Source organism: Hylaeus volcanicus, chromosome 5 (genome assembly GCF_026283585.1).
Source record: "Hylaeus volcanicus isolate JK05 chromosome 5, UHH_iyHylVolc1.0_haploid, whole genome shotgun sequence".
In the NCBI taxonomy this organism is placed as follows: Eukaryota; Metazoa; Arthropoda; class Insecta; order Hymenoptera; family Colletidae; genus Hylaeus; species Hylaeus volcanicus.
In genome coordinates this window covers 2,999,983-3,009,378 of record NC_071980.1, presented here as the reverse complement: position 1 = coordinate 3,009,378, position 9,396 = coordinate 2,999,983, and the positions used below count along the sequence as shown (strand labels likewise).

The 9,396-nt window shown below is 48.4% G+C and overlaps 1 protein-coding gene across 1 annotated transcript; it reads right to left on the bottom strand.

The window, feature by feature from the left end:
- Positions 1-87: 87 nt before the first annotated feature.
- On the bottom strand, positions 88-5,280 carry LOC128877153 (uncharacterized). Its single transcript, XM_054124207.1, has 5 exons — positions 5,237-5,280; positions 5,077-5,195; positions 4,211-4,397; positions 2,121-2,464; positions 88-1,473 (listed from the first exon to the last, which is right to left on the bottom strand). The coding sequence occupies exons 1-5, from the start codon at positions 5,278-5,280 to the stop codon at positions 1,091-1,093; spliced, it is 1,077 nt and encodes a 358-aa protein (XP_053980182.1). The 3' UTR covers positions 88-1,090.
- Positions 5,281-9,396: the final 4,116 nt, after the last annotated feature.

Below are 9,396 nucleotides of genomic sequence, written 5' to 3'. Positions count from 1 at the left end.
TCTTCTTCTTCTTCTTCTTCTTCTTCTTCTTCTTCTTCTTCTTCTTCGTCTTCTTCTTCCTTCTCCTCCTCTTCTTCGTCTCTTTCGGGTGCCATCCTCCCTTCTCTCCGCTACGAAGAACGATGGCTAACGTTCCCTCCCCCCGACGGACCAGTCGCGATTTATTAGGCGAGCTAATTAATAGGCTAACTGGACGCCGGGCGTCGGCGTGTGCGTGCAACGTCGGCGCGGCGATTCGTGGAAATCGAAACGCAACGATTCGCGATTTATCGTCGCGGCGGAGATTCATGATCCAGTGCTCGTCTCGTGAGGCGTCTTCGCCGCTTTCTAGGGGCCCCGCGTCTTTTTTTCCGTCAGCTTCGGAATAGAATCCGAGCCTAATGGCGTCCGCGGCCGAGCGAGCACGGAATTCCTTTAATTCGGATGTTCCGGCGATGAGGGATCGATCCTGCTCGCCACGAATTCCTTTCTGCTTGGTCGCTGCCCACGGTAATTCGAGAGTTCGATAGCGCGCTTAGAGACGAGACGATGGTCACGCTTTGATAAAAACGACGGGGGACTGGTAGCATCCGTGGGACGACGTCCTTGCGTTTGCTACCAGCTGACTTAATCGCGTCGCTCTAGCAAAGTCGAAGACTTTTCTGCTGCTTCGTGACTGGCGCGAACAAAATTGTAGTCTAGAAATAGCGTACAGGTCGTAAATGCTTCATTTTATTCGAGTCTTAAATTTAAAAGTTGATATGAGGCTAATCCTACGTCGGTATGGACTTGTACAAATTCATAACCGTCAGCCATTTTACTTTGGTCAACTACTAGCGCCATCTGTTTGAAACGCGGCCAAATTCAAACGCAGCTACAATGTGTGCTTCATGTATGACTTCATCTCGAGTGCATCTGTCCCTTTTATATTTATATTTGCATCCTAATACTAGAAAAGCTAGCTCTTCCTAAAATACAAGGTTTCAAAGTTTTAAAAATGTACTAGGTCATCAAAGATCCATAGGCTCCATATTTGACGCACTTGCAACGTAAAGAGTTAAAGATATCATTACACTAGGAAACAATTTCTTAAATTCGAGTTTCTAGTCTGTCATGCCTTCCCACCCCCTGTTCCGCCCCTAGACGTCAGTCTCAAACTGCTGCAATTCAGAGTGAAATCCAAGGTGTCGTTCACACTGTTGCAGCAGCCATCCTCCTTGACTAACATCTTCTTCGTCCTGGCATCCCTCCTGTTCGTTCCTGGTCTTGATCTTCTCGTTTCTTCCACGTCCTCGTCGTCGATGTCACAGTCGAATCTGTCGTGGTAGTTCATTGCGATCCGAATTATGTGACTCATTTCCGGGCTGGAAGCGAGCGATTCGCGTGCCTGCGAATCCTTTCTCGCGTTAACACGGAAATTTTCGGAGATTTCCGAGCAGATGCACTCGGTGACGTGTTGAGGATCGATATCGGACAGTCGTCGATGACTGGTTCCTGTAACGTGGAGTCAAGTGTAGGGCAATTGAAGCTTTTGAAATGTCATCTACGGTGCTTTCTATTCCTCTATTCTCTGTGCAATTGCTAGTTTGTTACTGCAGCATTTTATCGATCCTATGTCGAGTGAGGTTCGACAAAAAGTTTACTGAAATCAGAAAATTCGCAATGCAAAGGATTAATATAAAGATAGGTGCAGGTGCAGAGGAAAATGTCCGATTATCATTTTAGTTTCAGTAACATATTTTCTTTCCGGGGAAAGAAAGTGTGTACTTTCTGTGTAATTGATACTGACAGGTTGTCTAGTGGCAGGCGCAATGTTGCACCTGGAAACACGCAACCTGTACAACTCTGCTGTAGTAAGTGACTATCCTCGATATTGAATTTTATTTTTCAAGAATACTTCATTCAACAATTTCAAATTGAAATCTAACAACCCTAACTCTCTAATTACCAATACCTAGCTTCGTACAAGAATTCATCGACCACCCCCCCCCCCCCCCCTCCACCGAAACATCTCGATCATTTTCCTCGAACAGAGGGATCGAGCCCTCGATGGAACGATCGCTTAAAGTCGATTCCCTCTGCGCGAATACCAAGAATGCCGATGAGTAAACGTTCGCCTAAACGGTGGACTTTGAATTGACCTTCGACAATGTTCTTCGTGCATTCTTCGAGGGTTGGAACTCCTTTCGTACATTCCACGAGCTCCTCGCCCCTTTTGCGTCTGCCACGGGACTTCCTCGAGGATCCTTCCTTCCTTGCAGCGTGGCGTAGGCCGTCTCTCTCGTTCCCTGTCGCCGTGACCTTCTCCAGGAGCTCGTGCAGAATGTCGTCCTTGGATTCGAGGGATTCGCTCGTCTCCTCGGGCCTCGAGCGCGCGCTCGCCTGAGATTCGATCAGGGGAATTGGGGATTCGGGTAGCTCCAATGAGACGATCGTCAGGAACGGCGGCCTCTCCTTCCGGATCCTCTCCAACCAGGATCTATAACTGTTTCGTCAGCGATCACGATTACGTCGCGGATCAAGAGACATCGCGAATTAGACGTGTCTTCCGGGTGGAAAATTGACTTCTGTTCGGGAGGGAGGGATGGATGGGAGGAATGTTGGGAGATGGGGACGATGCTAACGATAACTATCGATTGGTCGAGTTCATCGTCGTTATGAAGATGTCACAGTCATACGAGTCTTTCGCTGCACAAATCGACCAATTATTGTATTTACCCATAACGAGTAAAAAAATTCTGCATTTTAAACACGTTTACCGAACAAGCACTTCTCTTTGAAGTGCGAAATATATTCCCCGATGCGTAATCGTGTAAATCAGCGAGCCACGGCTCATCGACGATTCCATTGGCATCAGACCGCGTCCAGCAATTACAACGATCATCGTAACACCGATAATTCCGCGGCTCCCCTGTAATTCGATATGTAAATGCCGGCTAACGGTCCATAAACGCGGGAACATGATCCACGGAAATCATTGTTTCTCGGTATCCGTCCGAGCGCGTAATCGTTACGCTGTAATGTCTTTGTCGTGACTTTCGGTACACGGGGAGGATGCTGCAAGAGAATCGTCGGAAAGAGAAAGAAAGGGGAATGGAAAACAAGTGAAGGAGCGTGTCACGAATAGGGGGAAGCACTTCTGGGAAATGGTGCGAGAGAACGTTTTCCGCGGCTACTTCGTAATCACCTATACTTGAGATGATTTCAGGCAGTTGGGAAAGAAGTCATTGCGGAGAGGATTTCGTTCCTCTCTGACGTTCAGACAGGATCGTTTCTTGTTGATGGGATTTTACTCTGAAAGGATGAATACCTTGGACGGATGAATACCTTGGACGGATGCAAGCTGTGCATACGTGAATTGTCATTGTCGTATTATAATAAAATAAATGTTATTATGATACGTTATTATGACGTTAGCAAATCGTCCATTGAACGATTGAAGGTACGTTGAGAAGTGCGCGAGTCGATAAATGGGCCACGACGGTGTCAGCAGAACCGGAGGAAGCGACGAAGAAGAAAGAATTCCTCCGAAGCGGCGATCCAGCGGTGGTGGATTCACGAGAAACGAGAGCACGTTCTAAACTCGCAATAAACTCGGTAACCTTGCCCGGATCTCGGGCTCAGGGGTCAGCCACGAAATATAATACTACTCTCGCGTCTGGAGCGTCGCTGAGAAACGGCGAAAAAGAGGAATTCCTGGGGGAAAGACGAGGAACAATGAGCAGCTTCGTGAGACGAGGAGGGAAACGTCGATGATAATGATGCTCAGATACGCTTATTTTGGATACGATAGCTGCTTAAACAACGTTTAAGGGTTTAACGTGAAGGGCATGATCGCCTTCGAGGCTTCATTAAGTCGCGCGGCACCGATCGTTTCTTCCGTCCAGACAGTTAAATTTTAGTGCGTTTAATTACGGGTTCCTACGTGGCGTCAACGAACCGCTCGGGCGCCTGAAAGTTGTCTAGGTCGGTGATTCGGTTAATAAGCGGTGTCCTAGAATTGTCGAAGGAAGTTTAGCATTTTGGACGTTCCCTAGAAAACTGTGTCAATCGTCTGCAGGGTCTTCGATACGCTATGAATCGTCGAGCTAGGTAGTTATAGTCACTCTATAATCTAGAACTGAAACCGACCAACTATACCGTTAATCGTACAATTCATTTTCCCAACTCTGATCCAAAGTATGCGATCAGCGTTGAGTTCGTTCGCGCGAGATGAAAGGAGAGAGCGTACCTCGAGGATCTCCTGGTGGAGGGCACGTAACCGGTGGTAGGATGACAGATATGGCGTGTCGGAGACTGCGACCTTGAACTCGACGGTTCCCGCGCGCTCCTGGGGTCCTCGAGCGTGAGGCGCCGAATGTAGAGTCCTGGCACCTCCTCCGCGAGCTGATGTCTTCTCCTGTACGAAGCCACAGTGACTGGTCCAACCGATTCTCACCATCGATCATCCGCCGTCGCTCTCCTCTTTCTTTTCACTTTCCTCTTCCTTTTTCTTTTTCGCTTTCACGCGTCCTTTTTCTTTCCGTTCGGTTTCACCGAACGAACCGCGGCCGTGAACTCGTCGAGCGACCTTGAACCGTGATCTCGAGACCCTCAACGTCGACGCGGTTGCGAGGCATGGTTCTTAGACAGTCGACACGCTTCCGTCAGGCGACATTGTGGCACGAAACGAGAGGAGGTAGACAGCAATCGAGTAACGATTTCGTTAGCATCTCGATCCTTCCTCGATCCCATGAGGATCAGTCGGGCTCGACGAGTCCTTTTCGAAATTCCACGGGGTCAGGCACAGGGAACCTACGTAATTACACGTGGTTCGATTAAATTGTGCTGCTATGTTGCGGAATGCGGTTCTAATCGCACGTTGATTGGGCAGGCTCGTTTGTGCAACGATGCTTACTCTCTAACGAGATTGTTGCGATCGCTAACGAGATCTACCGCCCGGAAAGTGAACTGAATATATACGCGCATAAGGTGGATGTTGGATGCAGAAGTAAAAAAAGAGCATCTGCAAAGCAATGGAAAAGAGAAGAGAAGAGAGGAAGAACGTAGAATAATCTTGGGTCTTAGAAAAGCGATTCTGAAAATGATAGTTCTTACGAATTCGTGATGGCAAAGTCCATTCCAAGGTGTCCTGTTCTTTCGAAGCTCTTCTAAGACGAACAAAGTTATGTAAAACGCTTCCCAACGCTTGGACCTTCTTAAAACAGATTTGGGATCTGAAAATAACAAAAAAGATTCGAATAAACGCATGTCCAACACGTGAGTCGCAACACCAGGTGGCTTCAACTTCATAAAAGTCATGGCTAAAATCCATAGAACGGTGTGTATATGGATCTTGATACGCAAGACGCACGAGGTTCTCGTCTCCAGACTCCGCTCCCTTCAACGTCATTATAAATTCCCGTTGTAACACGCGCGTTTGCGCAGTGTCCCATTAAAATCGACCCTCCTCAAGAATTTCAACCACGCTCCGCAACAAGCCGCTGCAGTGTAAACAGAGCCCGATGGCGACTCCGTCCCTCCACTTAGCAGATCGAATTCATCGTTTCCCGCGATCCATCAGGAAGGACACGGATCGACGCGGCCAGAATCGCATCGCGGTGGGCGTCGTATCAAACGGTACATCGGTTTCAGGTAATTCCCGATCAGCAGGTGGTCCGATTTCGGTGGACGGGGGAGCGCCGGAGGCCCTCTCGGGCCGTAGCACCGCATTAAAAGCGTTGTTTAGCAGGCTATTCCGAAATTTGTTTCTCCTTTTCCCAGCTGCTGGCCGAGGTGTGGGATAGATTAGTTCTCGGCCGCGCGACTGTCAGCTACTTGCCCCGGGGCCCTGACCGACTGGCTCGATTTTGAAGGAAGCCATTTACTCTCCTCTTCTTCTTCCTTCGCTGGACCACCGGTGCTGTCTCGTCGAAATGACGCCAGCACTGTTCGCGAAAAATGACTTTTGCCATCTGATGTGCAAATGGATGGTAAAAAAAAATTATTTAAAATTACAGAAAGGACATAACTTTCCAGTCTACCTAATAGTACCCTCTAGATGACACTTGTAGAACATGGAATTGAAATTTGGTCCAGTTATAGCTACCAATGACCAGTGTACTCATCTTCCTCATCGATGATCGATATACCAACCCTCAGCGACCAACCCTTCCAGTTGCAGAGCGAAACAATTCACTCGAGGACGAATACCTCCCGTTCCAGCGTTTCTCAGTCAACCAACTGTTGGCTCGAACCAATCGGAACGAAACGGCGTGGAATCCGCACGGACGTGAACGATCATCTCGCATTATCATCGTTCGCCGGCGTCCTTGGTCCAAGGAAACAGACAGGATCGCGTCGTAACACGATACGAGAGGAATCCGTAAGTCGCGGCTCCTCACGGTCGGTTAGCGTGACGAATCGATAATGAGCCGCGTTTCAATATTAATCGATGTCAGGGGTTTGTCCCCGCGAACGGGGCACGGACGTTTTCGGGGCCCCTTTCTGCTGGCCTCCCCGGAGAAAAGAAGTCCGCCTCGGGTAACTCGATCTGCACGAACACCTACGAAATCGAATTATACTGCCTGACACGCCATGAATTTTAATCGGCTCTTAATCTCCGCGGCGCAACCGTTTACGGTTCTGGGATCGCGTGCTCCTCTCGCATCGCGCGATACATTGTTTTAACCTCGAATCGACGAATGAACGGGCGAGATACTCCCTCGGGGATGTTCGGAGGAACGATGCTGGCAAAGGAATCTGTGGTACTTTGAAGTTTATTTCAAGGAAACACTGGAGGTTTCGGTGTACTGATTATCACGATACAGATACGACTTTTCGGGGAAATTAGATTCACCCGTTTTGGTTTCAAACGAAATTCTTCTCGATGATTATCCACTTTAATATTCTTTGAAGTTCTCCAGTATCGTATTCTTATAGTATTGACCACGGGCGTTCGCGTCGTCGAGAAAAAATTTAATTCGCGAAAGGTTGAATTTTTGAGTTGCTCGTCTTAGAGACGACTCGAGGCCATCGCTGTGAAGGCTGCCGTGTGGGTGCATGCGCTGCAAGTTCGTGGCACCGCATAGAAGAGAACAGGTGAGGGGTTGGGGGTGAAAGGAGCAGGACTCGTTAAGCAGTTTGCGGTTCGTCCCGGCCTTTTTTTCCACGGCGCGCCTTTAATGTAAACATATTCCGCGAAGAGATCGGCATCTTCCTCTGTTTCGCCTCCTTTCTCTGTTTCCTCTCCGCTGACCCCTCTGGTGGTTCTGTTTTTCGCCAGTAGGAACTGTTCTATTTTTGCTGGCCGTCCTCCTCCATCTCGTGGCCCTCCCTCACTTTCGCTCCTCCGACGACGAGGCGCGTTTTGTTTCGCGCGTCTTTGTTCTTTTGCGAATCAGCCTCGCCGACCCCGTTGGTCCACCCACGAAGATCGATCTTGCGGATCCATCCTCGATTGGACGGCGATCGTTCGATAACGGAGTCGAATGGTAGCTCGATCCCCTCCCTCCTCCCTTTATGAATTGTTTCTTGCTGTTGCGTGCTCGTTGACATTCCTCTTGTTAACCGAGCACCGCTATCAGGAACATCGAACTTGGAACGTTTTACGAATCGCGTCGTCCTTGCACGTGGCGAACTTGAATTTTGCCGATCGGTAATTTTCCAGAAATTATTGGATCGCGAACGATGAGAGAAGAAAGGATAAGAATTCCTCGAAACGCCATAAAAGAAATGTACACATCGACGTCGTTGAATTGTACGCGTTCCTAGAATTACGGAAAGTACACAGTAAGGGTAAATTGGGGGATGAGAGAGGGGACGCGACCGCGATCGGAGCCCACGACGGATAAGCTGTTAGTTCTGTTTTGGACGGCGTGTTATTGACGGTCGACCGATCGCTGTGAGTACGCGTAGCAAATTAGTATTTACGCATTCGCGACCGGCAGATGTTTCACGTTTCTAATATCGAGTACTGGCGAAAATAATAAAACTCCGAAGCTCGATATCGTACAATTTTGAAATATCAGTGTTGTAAATATGTAGTGTATAAAATAAAAAGATCATAATTTTTTCATAACCAGAAATAGAATTTAAAGTGAAGTGCAAAAGTAAAGAAAGTTGTAAAGAAAGTTTTCACTCGTGAATTGTTCGGAAACTTGTAAAAATCGGGTGTCCATTGCTAGCCCCTGGTTGGGTCACCCGCACCCACACGCACGCACACGATTTCACACTTTTTCGTTTATACGCCACCACGGTCGTAGGATGGCGTGCTCGCGCAATCCAGCAGTGCTTCAGGGCGAATTTTAATTTTCACTAGCGGGGTGCCCTCCCTGTGTATTGTCATTAGAGAGAGGCCAACGACGGTCGGCAAGGGGGAAAAGTCAGGCCACGAATTATGGGCAGAGAAAGGGAACGCAGGAGGGAGAGAGACATCCACGGTGTTATTAGATTTCTTGCAAATTACTCGCGCGTCCCATTAACGAGTCCCATCTGTCTGGATTACGAGGCGAGCGCGGCCTTGCTCCGCTCGCGTCCTCTCGTCCCTGCTCGGCGATTTAAAGCGTTACTCTCTCGCCCTTTCCCTCGTTCCCTTCTTCGTTCGTCCAGGACACGCGAATTTTTCTTTCGCTTTCTGAATGGGCCCACCAGCTCTGCAGAATCGTGAACCTCCGAGATTTCGTCCAATTTAGTTCGATAAACCTATGATCCGACTGTACACTGTACGTAAATGATAAAAAGAAAAGAGTAACGCGTAGCTAAATAACGTTTGGAGTGTCCAAGTTGCGAACGACGGGAATTAAGGCAGATTCGCGCAGTGTGGCCACTCGCAAGGGCCACCCAGGTTCGAAGGTATCGCGATATCGTATCGATCTTTCCCGTGGCCCTAAACACGACGGGAGAGAGAAAAAAAAAAACAAGGCAATTTCCGAAAGGAAACACGCGAAATCGATAGCCAGGCCAGGCTTCGCCTATGGTCGTAGACTTTACGACTCGGTGCTGCGTGGAAAAGTCACGACCACGCGTGGAAACACCGACGATGCGGGCGGTGGAAAGAATTGGAAAAGTGGAAATAGCCCCGGCGAAATTGCTAAGTCGAAATGGGCTTCCTGAAAACTTTCGCAGACGCCGCTGTCGTTGCCTCTTCGATTTTATCGGATCGAGTCGAATGGCCGCCTAACGTTGGCCGATGAATGCTGGGAGGAATTTGAGGAAACGAAGGTCGAGCGGTGAGTGTTTAATTAGAAAATTAATTGCTTTTCTCGGGGAGGAAAAGAGGGAATCGCTTTTTGGTACATCACTATTACGCAAGTCTCCCCTTTACGCAACTTTCATTTGTGGTTTTCATCTACTTTTCTTTCACCGTTTAGATTATGGTTACTCAAATTTATAAATAGTAAACAGGGAATTTGCAATGTCCAGCTTCAGAATTTTATT